A 23,738-nucleotide genomic window follows, 5' to 3' on the forward strand; every position below is an offset into this window, starting at 1 on the left:
CTCTGTAAAAGCTTATGAATGACCTGGAAAAGCTGAGTTAAGTGAGTGGAACTGCACAGCATTTATCCCTGCTGAAAGTGCTGACAAGCTCAATGGACGAAAGTTTAGGAGTAGCACTCCGCAGACTCTCCTCATACAAGCCAGGCTTTAGTCAGATAGTTTTCCTGTAACAGCTGTATAGTAATGGTGATTTCTACAGCCTGTCTGAGGTTACTGTAAGCCCTGGATTAGCTCAGTGTAGCGATCAAAGACCTAGCTTGATTACAATCATACCACATCCTTCTGAATTGCTGTGGCAATCCAGATGTACAGTGAAGAGTAAACAGGAGATTCTGTTCGCCTGGAGTAAAGGAGCCGCTGTTGTTTTAGTGTAGATACCATCAATTGAGAAAACAGAGCACTCATACGATGTTTAGCTATTGTAGTAATTGACCTCTTTTAAAAACATTATAGTCTTTTCAGATTTCCCTTCACTTGTATTCAGACTAAAGTCAGTAATTGCTTTCTATTTACTTTTCTTTCCATGATCTACCTGACTTTTCAGTGTGTGTACAGAGGCACACTTCCAGCTCTTTTAACTAGTCCCTCTTACCTCATGGCTGCTAAAAAAGACAACAGTCCCATTTTACTAGATAGTTCCCCCACCCTTTTCTTCTGAACTCAAACTCAGCTGCCTCGGAGGGAAAACAAACAAAACCGAATGCTGCTTTTTCATCTGTGTTTGTCAGGCCTCTTCTCACATAAGCTCGCCAGAGAAAAAACCTTGGAAAAAGCAGATGGGCTAAGTCTGTGGTTACATATGAATCTGGAGAAATATGTAGCAGCCGCTGTTGAGAGAAAGATCTGTCATATTTCACCGGCTCAAGACACAAAAAAATATAGAGAGGATGAAGGCAGAAGGAGGAGAGCTGTTAAGGTTTGTCGGGGATTGGATCCACTGAGTTGTTGTCAGGCCTCCAATGAGCTGTCAGCTCACTCTGTGGTTCCTTTGCAGGCCTTTGCCCAGAGAGCAAGAGGCTGGCAGGATGGCAGAGCTGTGGCGGAGCCATAAAAACCCCATACTCTCACAGCACTTTTTTTTTTTAAATCATGTGCCGTGTGGCTTCTCTGTCATAAAAAAGTACAAGTAAGGCATGCACATCTGCTGACTGTCCATGTACTGCATTGTCATATGTTTTAACTTCCACTGACATGTTCCCATGACAGTGTACCAGCAAGGACATTAATTTGCCTGCATACAGAGAACTTGCTGCCAAAAGACTGTTCGTCCGTTCCATGTAATTACCGGTGTGATTCCTGGCTCACCAGCCAAAATTAATTCACATGGACTGCAAAATAGATTCACCACTAATAAATGACAAGGAAGAATCTGAATTCTGTGCTTCCTCTTTTCAGTTGAGTATATATATATATATATATATATATATATATATATATATATATATATATATATATATGCGGGCGGTTTATCCTTCAAGCTCGGGTCCTCTACCAGAGGCCTGGGAGCTTGAGGGTCCTGCGCAGTATCTTAGCTGTTCCCAGGACTGCGCTCTTCTGGACAGAGATCTCCGATGTTGTTCCCGGGATCTGCTGGAGCCACTCGCCTAGCTTGGGAGTCACCGCACCTAGTGCTCCGATTACCACGGGGACCACCGTTACCTTCACCCTCCACATCCTCTCGAGCTCTTCTCTGAGCCCTTGGTATTTCTCCAGCTTCTCGTGTTCCTTCTTCCTGATATTGCTGTCATTCGGAACCGCTACATCGATCACTACGGCCGTCTTCTTCTGTTTGTCTACCACCACTATGTCCGGTTGGTTAGCCACCACCATTTTGTCCGTCTGTATCTGGAAGTCCCACAGGATCTTAGCTCAGTCATTCTCCACCACCCTTGGGGGCATCTCCCATTTTGACCTCGGGACTTCCAGGTTATACTCGGCACAGATGTTCCTGTACACTATGCCGGCCACTTGGTTATGGCGTTCCATGTATGCCTTGCCTGCTAGCATCTTGCACCCTGCTGTTATGTGCTGGATTGTCTCTGGGGCATCTTTACACAGCCTGCACCTGGGGTCTTGCCTGGTGTGATAGACCCCAGCCTCTATGGATCTTGTACTCAGAGCTTGTTCTTGTGCTGCCATGATTAGTGCCTCTGTGCTGTCTTTCAGTCCAGCTTTGTCCAGCCACTGGTAGGATTTCTGGATATCAGCCACCTCCTCTATCTGCCGGTGGTACATACCGTGCAGGGGCCTGTCCTTCCATGATGGTTCCTCGTCTCCCTCCTCTTTCTTGGGTTTCTGCTGCCTGAGGTATTCACTGAGCACTCGGTCAGTTGGGGCCATCTTCCCAATGTATTCAGAGATGTTCGTTGTCTCATCCTGGACTGTGGTGCTGACACTCACCAGTCCCCGGCCCCCTTCCTTCCGCTTAGCGTACAGCCTCAGGGTGCTGGACTTGGGGTGAAACCCTCCATGCATGGTAAGGAGCTTTCTTGTCTTTATGTCAGTGGCTTCTATCTCCTCCTTTGGCCAGCCTATTACCCCAGCAGGGTACCTGATCACGGGTAGGGCGTACGTGTTGATGGCCCGGATCTTGTTCTTACCATTCAGCTGACTCCTCAGGACTTGCCTGACCCTCTGCAGGTACTTGGTGGTTGCAGCTTTTCTAGCGGCCTCTTCATGGTTCCCATTCGCCTGCGGGATCCCCAAGTACTTGTAACTGTCCTCTATGTCTGCAATGTTGCCTTCTGGTAGTTCAATCCCCTCAGTTCTGACTACCTTCCCTCTCTTTGTTACCATCCGACTACACTTCTCCAGTCCGAACGACATTCCAATGTCATTGCTGTATAGCCTGGTAGTGTGGATCAGTGAATCGATGTCTCGTTCACTCTTGGCATACAGCTTGATGTCATCCATGTACAGGAGGTGGCTGACAACTGCTCCGTTCCGTAGTCGGTATCCGTAGCCAGTCTTGTTAATGATCTCACTGAGGGGGTTCAGGCCTATGCAGAACAGCAGTGGGGACAGAGCATCTCCTTGGTAGATCCCGCACTTGATGGTGACTTGTGCTATGGGCTTGGAGTTGGCCTCTAGTGTTGTACGCCACATCCCCATTGAGTTCCTGATGAAGGCTCTTAGGGTCCCATTGATCTTGTACAATTCTAGGCATTCCAGTATCCAGCTGTGGGGCATTGAGTCATAGGCCTTCTTGTAATCAATCCAGGCAGTGCACAGGTTGGTCAGTCTGGTCTTGCAGTCTCGGCTGATTGTTCTGTCTACCAGTAGCTGGTGTTTTGCGCCTCTGGTATTTTTGCCAATTCCTTTCTGTGTCCCGCTCATGTATTGACCCATGTGCCTGTTCATCTTAGCCGATATGATGCCTGACAGGAGCTTCCATGTAGTACTGAGGCAGGTTATTGGTCGGTAGTTGGAGGGGACCGGTCCCTTCTTGGGGTCCTTGGGGATCAGGACCGTCCGGCCTTCAGTTAGCCATTCCGGGTGTCTCTCGTTAACTAGCAGCTGGTTCATTTGTGCTGCCAGACGCTCGTGGAGTGCAGTCAGCTTCTTCAGCCAGTAGGCGTGAACCATGTCGGGCCCTGGTGCTGTCCAACTCTTCATACTGGAGACCCTTTCTTGGATATCTGCCACTGTGATGGTTACTGGACCCTGTTCAGGGAGGTCGCTGTGGTCTGCCCTCAGATCCTCTAGCCACTGAGCATTGCCGTTATGGGTTGCATCCTTCTCCCATATGCTCTTCCAGTATTGCTCCGTCTCCAGCCTTGGTGGTGCTGTTCTCTTATTGTTCCCTTGCCACTGAGAGTACACCTTTGCTGGTTCTGTGGAGAACAGCTGGTTTATTCTCCTGCCTTCTATCTCTCTGGTGTACCTCCTCAAGCGGCTGGCCAAGGCTGTGAGTCTTTGCTTGGCAGTTTCCAAGGCCTCAGGTATGGACAGCTTGCTGTATTTCTTAGGCACCTTATTTGTCGCACCTTTCTGCAACTCCGTTAGTTGGCTAACCTCCCTCCGTGCTACTTTGATCTTGCCCTCTAGCCTCCTTCTCCATGGAGGGTACTGCCCCTTGTGGCTGTTCAACTTGTAGCCAAGCATCTCACTGATCACTGCTGCCGTATTGTAGATCAGCTTGTTAGTGTCGGTAATCGTGGTTGTAGGTATTGCCCGTAGTGCTGCATTAACATCATCTAGCAGACCTTCTGAGGGCACTTCACGTAATCTTGGTAACCGGCTACGGGGATCCAGGTTTCAAGCTTGGCCATGATCCTATTTTTCAGGTATATATATATATATATATATATATATATATATATATATATGTATATATATATAAGTAAAACAGTATGTTGGATGTGCCATATATATATATATATATATATATATATATATATATGTATTAGGGGTGCAACGATACACAAAATTCACGGTTCGGTTCGGTTCGATACTTTGGTGTCACGGTTCGATATTTTTTCGATACAAAAAAAATGTTCATGCCTTTTTAATTTGTCATTTATTAAAATTATAAATATATATTTTAACTCAAAAATACAGTTTTTAAAATTAACCCTAACCCTTGTGCGTGTTTTTTATTTTGACAGCGAATGCGCACCTGCGGACCACTTATGTGCAGCCCTGGTTATTTAGCTCGTCATATTGCAGCCACAGAAATTATTTTGTCCATGAAACCATAAAGCTGCACCTTCTTTTTGCCTTATAGTCTGATTTGTCATAACTTCTCCGTTTTGTGGTAAGCTTTTCTTTGGCTGTCACTTCTTCACCCTGACCTGTCTTATTTGGCTCAGCAGAACTAAAATATATATCTGTCTGTGAAGGTTCTCAGTCATCCAGGTCATCGTAGTCAAATATATATCCTGCTGCTTTTACACACGCACTCACATAAGCTCACCGATTCTCTGCGCGATCAACCTCTCACATGTTTAAGCTTGCTGCGGGAGATTTCACTTGTCATGTTTGCATAGTAAACTAACGATTAATAAGACGATGTCAGAGGAATTGGTGCACAAATTATCATCACTCACAGATCAGTGCTGTCGCTCTCTATACACAGTTCTCACGATTGCAAAGTGAAAGCAAAAAAACAAGCGCAAATTCAAACGCGATTTCAATATGTCACATATTGACAGTGGCTCACCGATGCCAATGACATAATTACCCAGCTACATTTCTGAAAGAATGCAAAAGTATTGACATATATTTTTCCTTCCTACAATAGCCCGACGGGCAGGGAAGAGATAGATTTTGGTAGCCCGACTGAAAAAATCGCTAGCCCCAGGACGTCAGGCTAGCGATATTGCAAGCCCTGTATCTGATTGAGGAATCATGCATCTTTGGAAAAGAGAGTTTATTACAGAGAAATGTCTCTTTCCAAAATAAAAGCTATACTATCCGCTTCTTCTGGGCTATATTCTCAGCAGCATAAGGAGAATCATGTGCTAACAGCTGTCTAAATGACTCGGCTAAAGTTAGTAGCATGCTTGTTGTTTTTGTCTTTGCACTAGGATGATGTCGGCGTAAATGTGCAGTCATATTCGTTGTGTTCCCACTAGTGCTTTCTAGAGATGGCACGATACCACTTTTTTATGTCCGATACCGATACCGATATCATAAATTTGGATATCTGCCGATACCGATATGAATCCGATATAGTGTTTTTTAATCAACAAAACTGTTTTTTAAAATATCTTGCTGCATTTTGCAAGTCTGCAAGTTCATACTCAAGTTTAAAACAACAACTACACTAAAGCTATTCTGTTATACCTGTATACAAAAAAAATATTTCATAGTTCAGCAATACTGATCAATCTAATAAACTTAGACCTACACCATCCTCCCTATTCTGGTATTTTAAAGAGTACTTAGCGTAAATATTAAGCAACCTAACTAATAGGGTTCCAACTCCCAGCAACAACAAAAATAAATAAATAAAAAATAAGGAACCACCCCTCACGCGCCACCTCATGATGCTTAATCGACGTAATCAACCTTAATTTGATGCAGTGTGAAAAAAAATGCACAGAAATCAATTATTTTTCAAGAAATATTAAATAGATTCAACATCTTTCTTCAACAAAATTGCAGACTGCACAGATGGTACCTTCCCAAAGTAAAAAGTACTATAGCTTACTAGGGTATATATTAGACTTAATAGTTACTATATACAGTAATTGACTTCTATTCATTTTACATCAAATTAAAACTTTGGGTGTCAGATAATTATTTATTAAAAGCTCGACATTTTAAATGAGAATAAGAAAGAAAAGTATGTCTTTGTGCCCCCTTTTCCCTGTTCATGCCCTATCGGCCCCCCTGGCTAAACTTTGCTAGATCCGCCCCTGCACAGTTACCAGCGTCAGCTACGTAGAAAAAGATCCTGGTGTAGAAAGAAATATTAAATAAATTCTAACAACAGCTTATCAAGCTTAAACGTTCTGCTGTTGTTCAGCCGCTGGTTTCCTCTTTCTGGTGCAAAGTGGGCCAAAAACAAACAAGAGAGACGGACTCGCGACAGAAAAGCCGATCAGCTGATCATTTAAGCAGTTTCACGATTGAAGTAGCAGCCGGAGAGCGAGAGGCAGTCGCTTGTTAAGCTTAACGTGGGAATGCTTTACAAACATTCAGAGATGGACTTACACACTTGCTTTACTTCTCTCGGGATAACTTTGTTGGAGATGAAATGCCGGGTTGCTAGCGAAGCTCCACATGCTATCCAGACCACCACAGGTCCGGCATGCCACAGCTGCTCTATCACGTGATGCATACTGCTCCGACTGCTAACGTTCTGAGGTGAGTTACGGCGTGTTGCAAGTTTTGCGAGGTGCTTTCGTGATATTTAATGGATCGGATTACATTTTTTATTTTTCTCCGATATCCGATCCAGTAATTTAGGTCAGTATCGGACCGATACCGATACGTAATATCGGATCGGTCCATCTCTAGTGCTTTCAGGTTAATCTCGTTGAAATGACCTTAACACCACAACACGGCAAATCTCCGTTAACGAGCTAACTGCGCTAACACACTAGTTCCCACCCATGTAATTGAGCATTGCATGGCACATCCAACATACTGTTTTACTTTAGTCCATGACTCGCTTACCTTCAGGGTCATACGTCACATGAAAACCAAAATAATTCCAAACGCCAGATCTGAATGAGGGTGGGGTAGGTGCCCTGCGCTCTTCCTTCTGACTATGCTGTCTGTTTTGAGCGCTCAGTGGATCTGCGCTCAACACAGACAGCATCGTCAGAAGGAAAGTTGATAAAATAAATTACAAATGTTGTATTGTTCGATACATATGCGTACCGAACCGAAAGCACTGTATCGAACGGTTCAATATCGATACGAATATCGTTGCACCCCTAATATGTATGTGTATATATATATATATGTATATATATATGTATGTATATATATATATGTATGTATATATATATATATATGTATGTATATATATATATTAGAGATGGCACGATACCACTTTTTTATGTCCGATACCGATACCGATATCATAAATTTGGATATCTGCCGATACCGATATGAATCCGATATAGTGTTTTTTAATCAACAAAACTGTTTTTTAAAATATCTTGCTGCATTTTGCAAGTCTGCAAGTTCATACTCAAGTTTAAAACAACAACTACACTAAAGCTATTCTGTTATACCTGTATACAAAAAAAATATTTCATAGTTCAGCAATACTGATCAATCTAATAAACTTAGACCTACACCATCCTCCCTATTCTGGTATTTTAAAGAGTACTTAGCGTAAATATTAAGCAACCTAACTAATAGGGTTCCAACTCCCAGCAACAACAAAAATAAATAAATAAAAAATAAGGAACCACCCCTCACGCGCCACCTCATGATGCTTAATCGACGTAATCAACCTTAATTTGATGCAGTGTGAAAAAAAATGCACAGAAATCAATTATTTTTCAAGAAATATTAAATAGATTCAACATCTTTCTTCAACAAAATTGCAGACTGCACAGATGGTACCTTCCCAAAGTAAAAAGTACTATAGCTTACTAGGGTATATATTAGACTTAATAGTTACTATATACAGTAATTGACTTCTATTCATTTTACATCAAATTAAAACTTTGGGTGTCAGATAATTATTTATTAAAAGCTCGACATTTTAAATGAGAATAAGAAAGAAAAGTATGTCTTTGTGCCCCCTTTTCCCTGTTCATGCCCTATCGGCCCCCCTGGCTAAACTTTGCTAGATCCGCCCCTGCACAGTTACCAGCGTCAGCTACGTAGAAAAAGATCCTGGTGTAGAAAGAAATATTAAATAAATTCTAACAACAGCTTATCAAGCTTAAACGTTCTGCTGTTGTTCAGCCGCTGGTTTCCTCTTTCTGGTGCAAAGTGGGCCAAAAACAAACAAGAGAGACGGACTCGCGACAGAAAAGCCGATCAGCTGATCATTTAAGCAGTTTCACGATTGAAGTAGCAGCCGGAGAGCGAGAGGCAGTCGCTTGTTAAGCTTAACGTGGGAATGCTTTACAAACATTCAGAGATGGACTTACACACTTGCTTTACTTCTCTCGGGATAACTTTGTTGGAGATGAAATGCCGGGTTGCTAGCGAAGCTCCACATGCTATCCAGACCACCACAGGTCCGGCATGCCACAGCTGCTCTATCACGTGATGCATACTGCTCCGACTGCTAACGTTCTGAGGTGAGTTACGGCGTGTTGCAAGTTTTGCGAGGTGCTTTCGTGATATTTAATGGATCGGATTACATTTTTTATTTTTCTCCGATATCCGATCCAGTAATTTAGGTCAGTATCGGACCGATACCGATACGTAATATCGGATCGGTCCATCTCTAATATATATATATGTATGTATATATACATATATATGTATATATATATGTATATATGTATATGTATATATATATATGTATATGTATATATATGTATATGTGTATATATATGTATGTATATATATATGTGTGTATATATATATACATACATATATATACACATATACATATATATACATATATACATATATATATACATATATATGTATATATATATGTATATATGTATATGTATATATATATATGTATATGTATATATATGTATATGTGTATATATATGTATGTATATATATATGTGTGTATATATATGTATATATATATATATGTGTGTATATATATGTATATATATATGTGTGTATATATATGTATATATATATGTGTGTATATATATGTATATATATATGTGTGTATATATATGTATATATATGTATATATATATATTAAAGAAAATCTAGCATTTCATTCATTATGTATTACAAAATACACTCATCATCTTCTTATTGTCTTGATTTTTAAATAGTTTTTAATCTACTTTCAGTTTCTTCTGTATACATGGCTCTGCATATTTGTTTTATTTAGCAGTTTTTCTTTTACAGTTTGGTTTCATTTTAAATATTTGCATGTTTCAGTTTTGACTGCTCAAAAGTGTTCGGCTTTAGTTTATCTACTTATTTTTTTCAGTGTTAGTTTCTGCTAGTTTCCTTCATCCAATGACTACTGGGATAAGCCACAGCCTCCAAAAGTAGTAGAGAAAGAGCATAGATGGATTTATTTCAGAGGGAAATTTAAGACACACACAGGAGGCATTACAGTATAAACACTTAGATCACACTCACGTAGACACCCCAGTTTCACGTAAGATGAAGTAAAGCCACCCAAAGCTGGTTGTGTTAACAGACTAAAACTAACAAAGTGGGACATTTCCTACACATACATATACAATATACAAACAAGCACTGGTCTACAGATTGGGGTGTTTTCAGTCCCATTACCACAGGTGTGTAAAATCAAGTAACTAGGTAAGCAGTCTTCCTTTTAAAAAATAATGGGTCATTCTATAAAGAGGTCACTGAAGATTTTGCTGTTATGGGATGCTACCATTGCAACAGGTCAGGTTTGGAAATGTCTTACCTGCTAGTGGAAGTGGAAGCATTTAGGAACCACAGTCACAAGATGGAAGACCATTTAAAGTTACAGAGCAGGATTGCCGAGTGTTGAGGAACATAATGCGTGATTCACCAACAGTCTGCTGACTCAATAACTGCTCCAAACCTCCTCTTGCATTAACATCAGCACAAAAACTGTTCACCGGGAGCTTTGTGACATGGGTTTCGATGACCCAGCAGCTTCTCTATGTTTAATGTGTAGATAAAACAGTAACTTTGTCAATGTAGTATATTATTATCTTAAGTGCATAATATTGTTCTTGCTAGATTTTGTTATTCTCTGTGTGTAGTTTTTTTACCGGTTAACTTTTACTTAACTGTAATAACCTTGTCTATTGCTACTGTTGATTGGTGTCTAAAAACATTGTTCCACAGGTAGTAACATATTGCTCTGTTGTTTCGCTTTAGAAAAGATTCTGAGCTGTCATTAGAACTGAAAGCACTGATAGTTTGTGTTACTTCAAGGTGAATAGTTTTAGTTAAGCTTTCAAAAAGGCGTTCTGTCGAGATCAGCTATAATGCCAAAAGTGTTTCAGCTGTTTGAAACGGTTAGTTACCAAAGTATTTCAGCGTCCTCCCAACCAAATACATACTTGCACATTCAAAGAAGAAAGAAGCCCACATTTTGCAGAATCAAAGTAAGTCAATCCTAATTAGTTTTGATCTCAGATTACAAAGAACTGCACTGTTTGATGCGAGCTATTATCTATCTCCTGGTTCGTCTTTGTCTTCCCACTTTTTCAGATGATTTACATTATAAGCTGTCATGATGGTTTACCATAGTAATGACATCCTGTGATTCTTTTTAAGTGGTTTTGAGTTTTTCTTGGCTTTCTGCGTGGGCTGTTGCCCTGAAAACTAAACATTATGCTGAATAGCTTGGATTGCTTCTGTGATGATGCAGCAAGTTTTCATAAAAAACACATGAAACATCTCAGAGGTTTTGGTACTTGAAGTTCAATCTAAGCCATTTTCATGTTTACTTAACTTATTTTTACTGAAGCACAATTAGTTGTGGAACACACACACACACACACACACACACACACACACACACACACACACACACACACACACACACACACACACACACACACACGCAGTTTTGCACACACAAAGAAAACAAGCAGCAGGCATTTATCTTGGCTCTCCCTGTGACCATTACCAATGGAACTTTGGCCTTTGAGAGCTGAAATACAGCGAGTTGGGTTTCTGGAATAGCACAGGGATTAAGTCATCTGAATGTCTTGTATGGTCTGACTAAATTAGACACTCAACAGGCTCCCTTAAAGTCATTGTTACACCTTTCCATAGCCATGAATATTTGATATGTACTTAATGAAGAGCAGAAGGAAAATCTAACTGTTGAGGCTATTCTAGGAACAGTAGAATCGGAGTGATTTGGCACAAAGGCTCTGTGCACTGTTTCACTGTTATATCAGCTTAGTGGCTGAGTGCTATCCGTAGTTATAGTAATAAAGGTAAAGATGGGAACTGAGAGCTTCTCACCAGCTCAATGCAGATCCTTCCCTTTGAAAACCCTCAGGAGGCTCTTTCATCCACATCTAAAGGACCTCTCGACAAGCAGCAGCGGCCTCTTTTTATACTTAATATGTGGCAGCCTTATAAACTTGACAGCAAAAAGAATTGTTTCTTTTCTTCGCCCATTCCCTCCGTCTCCATTTCGGAGCGCTTGTCACAGTCCTGAGACAAAGACAAGAGTTCAGAGGTTACGCAGGACCGGGAGGCACTGTGCCTATTTCCATGGAAGCAGGATTTTAATTCAGGCATCTCCTCAGTCGGTCGGGGTCCTGCCGTGTTATCACGGGTAACGAGTCATTGATGCTCTGCAGGGTATGGGCCCTGCTGCCATGATTAAGTCCATTGGCTTAATAAGAAGAAAGATGGGAAACACAAAGATCTTTACTTCACACTTTCTCATCCAGAGAGGGGAGAAAACTAATGCAGATGAATTAAAACAGCTGAGACACAAAATTCAATCCGTTTCAGTTCATGACAGATGTCATTGCTAATTTAAAAATATGTTCAAAATGCTTCATTATTATATAAAATCCAGTATAGTTCTTATATCTGGCACTTATCAAGCTTCATCATCAACCCCATTTTACACATAGAGCATGTAAGCGATTAGTGTTTTTTTTAGCCCACTTTTACTTAATTAGTGATATGAAGGCATGCTGCGACCGGTTGCCCATATGTTCACCTTGTCAGAAAATAGCTGAGTGCTTTTACTGCTGTAAAAATGCTGCATAGTTGCGTTATGAGAGTGCCAAGAATGTCAAGAGAAAAACACTTTAGTGCCCAGTGGAACAGGGAGGGCATTTTCATTAAGGTAACCCATGGGAAGAAAGAGTCACAAGGCCAGTCTAAATCCCTGTGGCAACCAACTAAAGATTGCCCTTCAGGCACTCACCTGTCAATCATTGCAGGTTTCCCGTGAAAAGACTGCGATTAATCCTAGTAGCCCCGCATTTGTGAGGTCTGCTGCCCGCACAGCCCTTTCTACTGTTGGGTGGGTAAGGTTTATTTGTCAAATGTATTTCATTCTGAAGATGATTTTCCCTGCATATATTAAGTCAGACTTCTGCTGAGAAAGGAAAGAAACTGTTGTAGAAAAAAAAATTGAATCCCTGCTCCCTATAGTAACAGTGTGTGGTGGTTGTGTTACAGTGAGGGAAGTATTTTGGGTCTCTGATCAATATAAAGGTGTTGTGAGTGACTTTATTCTATCAGAAAATATTTCTGTGTCTCTTTTTGCGGTATAAGAGGTCACCGAGTAAGTTAATTCTAAAAATGATGTGGATCATAAAGTACAGTTTCATAACAAGCAACAGCATGTGGAATCTATCTGTATAGTAAAGACAGAAGAACTTGTAGAATCACTGACCCCATAGACTTCCATAATTAAATGAACAGCATCCATCCATGAATGTATTCTACAACTCACCCACTTATATTAAAGATTAGTTATACATTATTATAGTTGTGGCTGCTTTTAGTGACAGGTGGATGCTGACACAGCAGCTGTAGCCAGTAGTTGCTCATTTGAATCACTAAGTGGATTGCTTAATTGTATTAACAGCTCATCCAAAGGGACTGTGCTCCAGTTTTTGTGGGGGAACTCTATTTGGATATTACTTTCTTGAAATAATTAGCAGGTGCCCATGTGTCTCTCTGATGCACTTTTAAAGTCTATAAGTGCTCTTCGGTAACCAACCGTGCTTGTGTCAGCTGATATCCTAGCAGTCCAGCATCTCGTCCACCGGAAGCAATTTGCAGCAACGTTCTTACCAGAGATCATAGAAAGTGACATTTAGCAACATTATGATGACAGGTGAAATAACCACTGCCAACATGAAGTGGGTGAGTCCCGAGTTAAACTCTTCTCGACTTGCGAGCAACTGAAGCAGCTGCTGGTAAGAATAAAGGCTACAAGTGGTATGACTGGATGGCAAATGAATCAGAGAATTGCTATGGCCATGTCCGCGAGCAACTGACCATAAACAAACAACCAAACAAAAAAGCAAAACATGACGAGCGAATCAAATCGCTTCCTGTGTGAACGCCCCTTAAGACATTGTTTACTTTAATCTGCATTCAAGAAACTGATTCTGGAAGACAAAACCAAACCAACATTATGTATTAAAGTCCCACTCGCCATTTGTAAGATTTTGAAACTTTGGCCATCTGGAAGCATATTTTTCACAAGCCCTTTTTTAGCAAACAAATAACGTTTGTTACAGATCATATAGTAAAAGAATAACTAAAACCACACATTTTCCCAAGCAAAGAATACAACATAGTGCGACTGTTTTTATTTGGTGGGAAAATTATTTCTGTATCACCTAAAAAAAACCAAAAACCTCCTTACCGCTTTTAAGCTGTTTGCACTGGGCTTGTGCTGTTTCAGTTTATTCGTATTCCTGAAGGTTGCATTCTGTATACCAAGTGAGATCTGACCTCTTGAGCAGCAAAGAAACCCTCTCCCTTGATGGAGTTATCATCTAAGCTTTGTTAAAAGTCAGGGCAGTCTCAGGGAAACCAAGCACTGAATGCAGAGAGTGTATTAAACAGTTCTCTGACTGGGAAAGCCAGAGCCTCAGTAATGGTTTGTGTTAGGTTGTTATTTAAAAATTCTAATGAAATAACATGTGTGCCATGCCTCTCAATAGCCAACTTGCACTTATCCACCCACATGTGGTGAATTTATTAAAAAAAAAAAAAGTATTGGCAGAAATCCCATAATCACATCATCACTGTCAGAATTTAATCATCCATTTAGTGACAGAAGGAGGATTTATAGAGACATTTTTAAACTATGGATTCTTAAGGTAGTTTCCCAACAAACACACATTGGTAAAAGAGTATCGTTTTGCCACACGTATGAGGTAAATGTACTGGGAAAGGGGAAAACAGAGTAAGCAGTGCCTCGCTATCCTTGGAGCCAGTTTAAGAAATGCCTGTGTTCCCTCAGCAGACTGTAGAGGAGAACTAAAGGTGGAAATGAACTGGGAGAGGTCATTATTCCTGGCTCGAGTCTTAGCGATCCATCTCCTCTATGGACACCTACAGTAGTAACCGCTCCAACTCCACTACTGTTATCTAAATTTGCCCTCTCTCCTCCTCCTCCCTAACCTGTCCCATTCCAGCTCCTCCACAAACACCCTCACAGACAAATATACTGGTTCGGCTACAACAAGCAATACCGGCATTAACGCTCACACTAACATTTTTCCCATCACATCTCAAGATATCACACGTTTGAGCATTTGGGCTTGTTAATATTTATACAGCTCACATTTCCATACTTGTCATGCAGGCAGATGCAGAGCATATGGCTTGTTGTCTGTAAGTGAATGATTGAATAATCAGTTTATAACCTTTAGTGGCTCATTCTCCAGGTGTGTCATTCAAGCCTGGAGCGGATATATACTGTGAAAAAAGGGAAATGAATAAATTACATCTGATAGATAGTTATAGTGCATGTGGAAAAGCAGAAGAGCTCATAATGACTTCTCCGTAGAAGTCTTGCACTTTGCTGTGGAATATTTTTTTTCTCTCCCCGTTCTTTATTTTCACACCCCTTTCCACCCCCACACTCTTCTGTACACTCTATTTCTGACACAACAGCGATGAGTAATGAATGGTTTTGCTTTGCAGTGGTTCTTAACAAGTGAGAGGATTGTATACAGTGTGTTCTGTCTATTGGGCTAATTAGTGTTTTGCTGGCACACCCAGGCAGAAACATCACACTCAGTGGCTACTCCTACATTGCTGCTCTAACCAGGTCTTCAGCCAGTAATGTTTGCTAGTGGGAGAAGAAGTGACAGTGGAGGCGCACCGAAGCTGCACTCTTATTTGAAAGCTGGGTGGTTTAAAGGACGTAGGCCACCTGGGTAGTCATTCAAAATAGAGCTATGCCTCACTGAGAGCAAAACTAATGGTGCACCGAGGGGCTACAGCTCCATTTATTAAGTTTTGATTTTAGACATTCAGGCTAAGGTCGTGGAGTTACATGTAAAATAAAATAACGCAACATATCAATGCATTTAGCAGCTATAAAACACTGTAAAGGTTTACCTTATGAACTCCATGAGATCTCAATATGTCAGTCTTGTTTAGCGCTCATGTCTGCTGACCCCAAGTGGTCGTGCTAAAAAAACAAATTATGTTGGATGCATGGATGAGTGGATGGATGGATAGATGTTTCAATGATGGATGGATAAGTGGGTGGTTGGATGGATGGATGGATGTACAAAAGCAGAAATTAAACATCAGGTATGTTCCTTCCTGGAGAACTGCATCTTTAGTGGAGACTTCACGTGTTGAGTAGATTCTCACCGATTCTGTGAAGAATACTGCTGTCTGTTTTATCACATCAAATTCCACTCATTATTCTTTAGCTGCTTATCTTACTCTATCAAAATTAGGGGCTGTAGCCTATCTGAGGGGAGTACACCCTTCAGTCCCTCCTTGTGATGAGACTCCATCTTCAAAGCTCATGAACCTTTCCAATATAAAACAAGGTGTAACTTTTCTTGACTTTATTAAAGCTTTTCATGAGTAAAACTGCAGAAAAGCATAAACCCATACTAACATTACTGTGACTCCACTTGGTGTAAAGCCCTAACACTGACAGGAATGCAAAAGGATATAGAGTCACTCCATACCAAAATCAGTTATTTGGCTTCAGTTAAATTTGACCAAACTTAAAATGTCATTGTACCAACATTTAAAACACAATAACTGAGAATACTCACGGACAGTTTCCAAGGCAACAACATAAACCCATCATCCATAGCAGAACAAGCTAGTCACACCATGTGCTCTGCCATGCCCCACTACCACTGACTGCACTTTCTTAATGCCATAAGGTGGCACTGTGGTTCACGAAACTTCTCAAACATTTGCATGCTTTGATACCAAGAGCAGCTCAGCATGAGCTCATCCTCCAGTGTTTACCAGTGCAACAAACTTTTGGTTCTCAATGTCTAATACTCTGCCCCAAACAACTTATTGCGTAAAAAACCTTCCATGAACTCTTTATTTTTCAGTAATAATGGGAACAAACGTTAGTATACAAACCTAGCTTTTTGTGTTTGCATCTTCATGTGACATTATCACGGTGTGGTTTATAAATACGTTTTCTGTGATTTTCATTTAAAAATGAAATAAAGGGTTCTGGTATAATTCATCTGATTGAACAGGTAACCCATGTACTTTAAAGCAGTTGCTGAGGCCTTGGTTCAAATCTGCTCCAAGGCCATTTACTGCATGCCTTTGGCCTGCTTTACCGTCTTCTCTCCTCTATCTGTCTTAAGTAAAGGCTAAAAAATACATTAAATTAATCAAAAACTGACCAATTCACCATTTCATTTGTTCCATGCAAATTTCTACAAGCTACATTTCTTGAACAAATTTGTCTTTCCAGTGGAATAACCCAGCATTTTATATTTGCACGAGATTTGCAAACTTCAGATGATCCCACCTCTGAAATAATTTAGTCTAGTCCGTGCACAAGAAGTCAATGGACTTTTATTGGCTTCAATGTCTTTAATTTTCTTAATCGATCCGTATTATTTGTGTAAATACAATTCAGTATGTTGATCTGTGAATATCGATGTGATTTTTCTTTGTTAACCTCATGCTTTAGACTTTGTCCCTTCTCGTTCATCTTAAATCTTCCTTTCTTCAAGCCAAAGTCACTTGTTTGTAACATTTTCCCCCCAATCGTCCATCTTTCTTCTTTCTTGTCCGTCCTTGCCTCTCGGTGATGATGTATTAGATATATTTTGGAACACTAGTGACTGCCCTCCTGGATGTGCACCTGCTCTCCTTCTCACTCATCTGTCTTTCTCCTCTTTGTCTTACCATCTCTCATTTACCTGTCCCCCTCCATTCCTAGTTCTACGTGCCCCCCCCCACCCTACACTCACTTTCCCTCTCTCGCTCACTCTCTCACTGTGTGTCACTTGGCTGTCTTCAGCCAGACAGGCTTTTTCTTTATGGCAGCTGACATGTGGCAATTTCCTTTCGTTAATGACAAGAAATGTGCCAATTACCTCTCCGGATGTTTTACTGCCAATCAGACGCTAACGAGCTGTGAGCATGAGCATTTGGATGTGTGTGTATAACTTTGTGTATCTGTGTTTATGTCTTTTGAATCTGTTGGCATGAAAGAAACCTGAACAAGTTCAATGTGACATGAAGTTTTCTGCACATATGCAATTAGTATACAGACTGTGTAGCTTAGTTCCTTTAAAGACTGGTACTAGATTAGATCATACAGAAGTATGCCGTGCTGTGATTGGGATTCTGTTCAGTTCAGGTTTATCTATATAACGCCAATTCACAACAGTAGTTGCCTCAAGGCACTGTATTATTGTAAGGTAAAGAACCTATAATGATACAGAGAAATCTCCAACAATCAGATGACACCCTATGAGCAAGAACTTGTCACCAGTGGGAAGGAAAAGAGGGACACAGGACAAAAGATGCACTGTTGAGCTGAGCCAGAGATTAATAATAACTAATGATATACATATAAACAAACACATAGTAAGTGAAAAAAGGTGAGTGAAGGAGAAACACCCAGTGCATGATGAGAAGCCCCCAGCAGCCTACGCCTATTGTAACATAACTGAGGAAGGATTCAGGGTCACCTGATACGCCACACTTATTACACCACATATGCATAAACAGACAGTCTGCAAAGAAGAGTCTGTAAAAACACTTCCACCTGAAAAAGCACAGGTCATGCTAAAAGTATTCTTTCACGACATATACAACTTACACACAATATTACACAATACACACTATACATATACATACACAATATTACAGTTTTTGATGCTTGCATGTTGCACTTTGAATTTTACAAAATTTATGTGTGTGTGTGTGTGTGTGTGTGTGTGTGTGTGTGTGTGTGTGTGTGTGTGTGTGTGTGTGTGTATGAATTTCAGTGGCCCTAATCTTCTTCTGCAACATGTAGCTTTACCTGTTCAAAGTACGTTTCAAATTAACGGAGCATATGTGATATTGTACAAAGAAACCCTATCACATGAAGGAACATGCCAAAAAATAATGGTTTCATCCTTTAAATGTGCAAATTTGCTGCTTTTACTTTTAAGAAGTTTGATAATAAAACCTGCTTAAGCTACCTGTCAGCAGCAAACCTCAATTAAAAAAAAACCAAAAAACCAACAACATTAAACATGCATTTTCAGCCAAGTCTAAAACTTTTGTGATCTTTTCGAATGTCCGGAGCATTATCAGTTGCCTGACAAAGAAACCATCAGTCACAGCCCTGTAGCCAAACAACCTTTTATAAATGAGTCCTAAATATAGTCAGTACAAAATAATCGGTGAACCATTGCTCAGTTTAGCTCTCTCACACGTTTCCCCCTTTTGACATGAGTTTCTACCACTTTATATTTCTTGTCACTCTGTCTCCCTCCCACCCCTCCATCTGCACTGAAAAGCGCTTTTGTTCAATTTTTAATTACCTTCTCATATAAAAGTGCTCTTGACATCTGAACACAGCAAATTTGAAGAGGCAGCCTCTGTGATTGGTGCAAAATTGGATAACCACCTCTTTGTATCAACTGTCAATCTCTATTCTAAGAAGAGACCTTTCACTTTTTAATTCCCTGTGCCCAACACACACTGATGCAGGCACCAAAAGAGAAAATATTTATGTCAAAAACAACAACAACAACGAAAAAAAAAACAGCCATTGTTTCTCCTGTTTGCATCATTAGATTGTTTGCTTTTGGTATTGCTTGTGTGTGGGAACAAAAGACAAAAAGTGGCAATCAGATCACTGTCAAATCTTTGTTCTCTGAACATAGGGGTCCTTCTTTCTGGTAGTGCTCGAAATGTTTTATTCATTATTAAAGACTGAGGGTGACACACACATGTACAGAAAATGTATGGGACCCGTACTCAGTAACTCTCCTGATGCCTGCACTTAAATTAGTCAGTTCTACATATATAAATATACGTAGAATTCTATACATATGTATAGAATATAAACCTTCTTGTTATATTTTTACAGTTACAGTTTGTTATTGCCTTCTTTGTAGTGAAATCGTGGTAATGTACACAGCATATGTGACTTAGTTGTGTCGGTATAAAATAAGAGAAACTTTGTAGAAGATGTCTGACTGACACCTGAGCTGCTGTCAAAATAATTTAAAGAAGACAGCTCAATAGCAGGAAACAACTAACTATAAACACTCACCAGCCACTTGATTAGGTACACCTTGCTAGTACCAGATTGGACCCCTTTTTACCCTCAATCTGTCCTAATTCTTGCACAGTTCCTGCAGATTCAGCAGCTGTACATCCATGATGTAAATCTGCTGTTCTACCACATTGAAAAGGTGATCTATTGGATTGAGATCTGGTGATTGTAAAGGACATTTGAATAGAGTGAACACATGAATGGATCTGAATGACATGATGTGTTACTCTGCTGGATAAGTGTGTGTGTGTGTGTGTGTGTGTGTGTGTGTGTGTGTGTGTGTGTGTGTGTGTGTGTGTGTGTATATGTATATGTAAACTCTGTTTTTATTAATGATCTAGACAGAAGTCTAATGAACTAGGTTAACATAAAACATTTCTTTTTGCATGAGTTCCTTGCAGAAATTATTATTTTTTAAATAATGATGTATCTGTGAATGATCTATCTCCTATATATTGCAATATACAGTCTGTCATGCTGCACTTTGTTCTCAAGGGAGAGAAATGTTTAGTTATATTTAATAGACGGCAAGTGATGGAACTGCGTCCCTCGTGGCTCTGTGAGATTGATTCGACTGATACGTGTTTATAGAGGAAGAAATTCATAAGCACCAAATGAACAGTGAATATACATTAAGCTTACAGTGGTTCACTGAAATGCTCAGTTGATATTGTGTTTTAAACCCCGTCTTTTTTCTGATGTAAGTGTGTGATGGGGATAAGTGCCTGTTGATGTGTTGTATGCAACAATTTGGGAGTTGTTTACTGAGAATTAACTGTGAAAGGAAGTATTTAAAGTCTGTATTTTAAGATAAGATAAACTTTACATAGCAAAAACTAGAAAAAGAAAGAGCAGGTAGTCTTGCTGAGGTGCGATGCCGGTGATGCTGATATCCCAGTGCATGTCATAGTGGGTCTGTATTCTCTTTTGAGAAACTCCTAACAATGCCGGTCTTACAACAATGGCCAGTGTATTCTACGTTTTCACAGCACAAAATGCTGTTTCTGTGTTGTTGCCTAAGAAATTCAAAAACAACAGTGACTGTTTTGTCTTGGCCAGTCTCATATCAGGTTATTGCCCTACTTTTTGCGATATTCTATCTCTCATGAGAAAGCCCCTTTATAAACATCCTGCTTATCTTTCTCTGTAGTCCTCCTTGGTGTCTTATCTCTTATCAGGCCCTGTTACTCATGGGCTATCACAATGCACAGGAAGTTAGCTGTTTGCCAGGCCTCTTCATCACTGGACAGTTTCTTTGAAGAAAACCAGAGAACCAGGAAATATTTTGAATCAAACTGGCTGCGGACTGTGAGGCGGCACATGTTTTTCTTTTCTCTCTTCTTGAAGAGAGAAAAGGGATCTCGGTGAATTACAGCAAATAAAGCCTCCAAATGATCTTCTGTTCCGCGATAGTGCCTGGAGTGCAATATCAGTTTCATTTGGAAAAATGAAACTCAAAAGAAAAGGTCAGAGAGCTTCTCAGCCTGAGGAATTCTGGAGAGTTTTCTTGTCTCTGTTGTCTGACAGCGCCGCTGTTACTGCGGCGCTTTGTTCTAGGGGGAGAATAAAAAGAGCATGATAGCTATTGACTTTTTGTAGCAGGACCTCAGAGTAAACATAGTAATCCTGGCACTCACAGGTATTTGAGAGGTTAGACAGAAACTACACAAAAACCATCACTGTTTAAACACTTCACTTTGATTTTTGGTACAATTTAATGAGGTCAAACTGTCTTATATCTCCTTTCACATCCTCCTTTTTTTTAAAAAAAAAAAATGCATTTCTGTTGCCTCCAAGCTCGCAGTTTTCTTTCTCACTTTCACATTCCTGATTTCCTTTGTTTGGTTTTTTTTGTAGGTGGAGTGGCTTAAGAACGAGGAGGTTATCGACCCTGCAGACGACAGAAACTTCTACATCACCATCGACCACAACCTCATTATTAAACAGGCTCGCCTCTCTGACACGGCCAACTACACCTGTGTGGCAAAGAACATTGTGGCGAAAAGACGCAGCACAACTGCCACAGTTATTGTCTATGGTAACCTACAGTCTTACCTTTCTACACGTTAATACAATTCGATTCAAAGTAGTTTACATGTGTCTGACCAGCTCATTGTTCTTACCAACCACACGGCTGATTAGTAAAGTGAGACACTGGTGTTGAGGAAACTTCCTTTATGAAGTTCAGCTCGGCTCAAAGTAAAAACAAATTTCAAAGTCACTCTGCATACTTTAAATCTCCCCCTCTCTCTCTCCTGCAGCGTGTAACATTCACTCATTTTGTTCCTGCCAGAAGGTGTGCAAGGAATGGAAGATTTGTTTTTTTTCTCTTTTTTGATCTGCAGAGGTGCTGATGTGGCTGAGCTGTACTTAAAGAGACCCCTGCTGTGGTTTCACGCAGCCTCGCGCACTGTCTCTCTAACATCAGCTAACATGACTGTTATTGCACAGCACGGTTCTGACGTTAAACTTCAACAGCTGCTGGAGGCTACTTAAGACAGAACAAATGACACGTGAAGCAAATGTTCCTTTGAACCTCAGACATTGTTCTTTTTTTCTGTAGAAATGACTACTGGCTTGATAGCTCATTTAACTGAGGCCAGCAGAGTTCATCCTGTGCTTGATAGAACTTTTCATGGCTTTGCCAATTTAACTCTAAAAGGGAATAATAAAACAACTGCCCTCTTTCAGGTGCAGAAGTGCTTACAGATTTTATTCACTTTGCACGAACAGTGTAATGCATATTTCTAAATGAAGGTGGCGTATAAATACAGATGTGCATATAGTGCACATACCATAAAGGTGACCAGATGTCTGATACCATTATCAGAGTTTAGCTTCAAAGCCAGAATTTTCTCATCCTGTTCCCTTATCTCTTCCCTGGACTTACTGCATGGTTAGTATTATAATAGGAAGGCAGTGAGACAAGTGTCTCCTCAAGAATTTCATGTTACTAGCAGAGTATATTAGAGCCAAGTGTCAAAAAAGCACTTTGATGTCAGCCTGTCCTTTTCCTTTCCAAAGAGGACTACACAAGCATTCGTGTATACCCTGATTTCCTAAAAAGGCTGGGACTCTGTCTTAAGTGTGAAAGAGATTGCACTGACCTATAAATCAGTTAAACACTATATTCATCTAAAAGAAAAAGCTGAACATGTCAAAATATTGGATAGGCCAACAAAAAACAGTTGTTTAATGCTGCTAAAAAGAGAATCAGGACCCCCTGGAGTAACCTCTTACAATCTGTTCAGTTAATCTGCAGTGTTTCAGTTTGGGGATTGTATCATTTGTTGTATATACTGTAATATCATTAAAGGATTCAGAGAATTTGGATAAATCTCAGCACACCAGGGTAAAGTCTGCAAATTGTTATCGAATGGCTGTGTCCTTTGGCTGCTCATGTGGCACCAGATATGATTCTGTAGTGGAAAAGTGGAAAACACAGCTTGAGTTCAGAAACACTTCTGAAAACCTCTGCAAATAAAAACAAATGGTATAAAAATAAGATCCAGAAACGCTGCAGATTTCTCTCTGCCTCATCCTGTGGGCGATGAGCTGAAGGTGAGAAGGATGGTGGTCTTGTGGCCGGTGCACAGCTTAAGAGTATCAGTATCAGAAATGGTATGGGGGGAACATTAGTGCACATGGTATATGTGACCTGCATTGTTGATGCTAAACAGTATGTACATGTTTTGGATATGGGTCTGTAGTAAGTCTGTAGTCCAGGTGCTAAACTGGCCTGCCTTTGGTTCAGACCTGTTGGAAACATTTGTTTCAATGTGAAACAAAAATAGTTTTGCAAATCTTTTGCATTTTACACAGTCGTTCAGCTGTTTTGGAAATAAGTCTCTTTTGGAAAGGGGAAGCATAAGTTGACAGTGCTATTGTACAATATTACTGTACATGAAAGTATACACATTTCCCTGCAAAGAAGTGTGAG

At 40.3% G+C, this 23,738-nt stretch overlaps 2 protein-coding genes across 3 annotated transcripts in view; one reads left to right on the forward strand and one right to left on the reverse strand.

Moving 5' to 3' along the window:
- unc5cb (unc-5 netrin receptor Cb) overlaps positions 1 to 23,738 on the forward strand; it is a 132,965-nt gene that overhangs the window by 80,870 nt on the left and 28,357 nt on the right. For both annotated transcript variants that reach the window (XM_082539682.1, XM_082539683.1), the window contains exon 5: positions 21,656 to 21,836. In XM_082539682.1, coding sequence (XP_082395808.1) covers positions 21,656 to 21,836 — 181 coding nt within the window. The remainder of the gene's footprint in view (positions 1 to 21,655; positions 21,837 to 23,738) is intronic.
- LOC309710334 (uncharacterized protein) lies at positions 1,421 to 7,171 on the reverse strand. The gene is made up of 2 exons (XM_082539694.1): positions 7,126 to 7,171; positions 1,421 to 1,845 (listed from the first exon to the last, which is right to left on the reverse strand). Exons 1-2 carry the CDS (start codon positions 7,135 to 7,137, stop codon positions 1,489 to 1,491), a joined length of 369 nt encoding a protein of 122 aa, XP_082395820.1. The 5' UTR covers positions 7,138 to 7,171; the 3' UTR covers positions 1,421 to 1,488.

This window comes from Aulonocara stuartgranti (assembly GCF_965226115.1).
Source record: "Aulonocara stuartgranti genome assembly, chromosome: 7".
Classification (NCBI taxonomy): Eukaryota; Metazoa; Chordata; class Actinopteri; order Cichliformes; family Cichlidae; genus Aulonocara; species Aulonocara stuartgranti.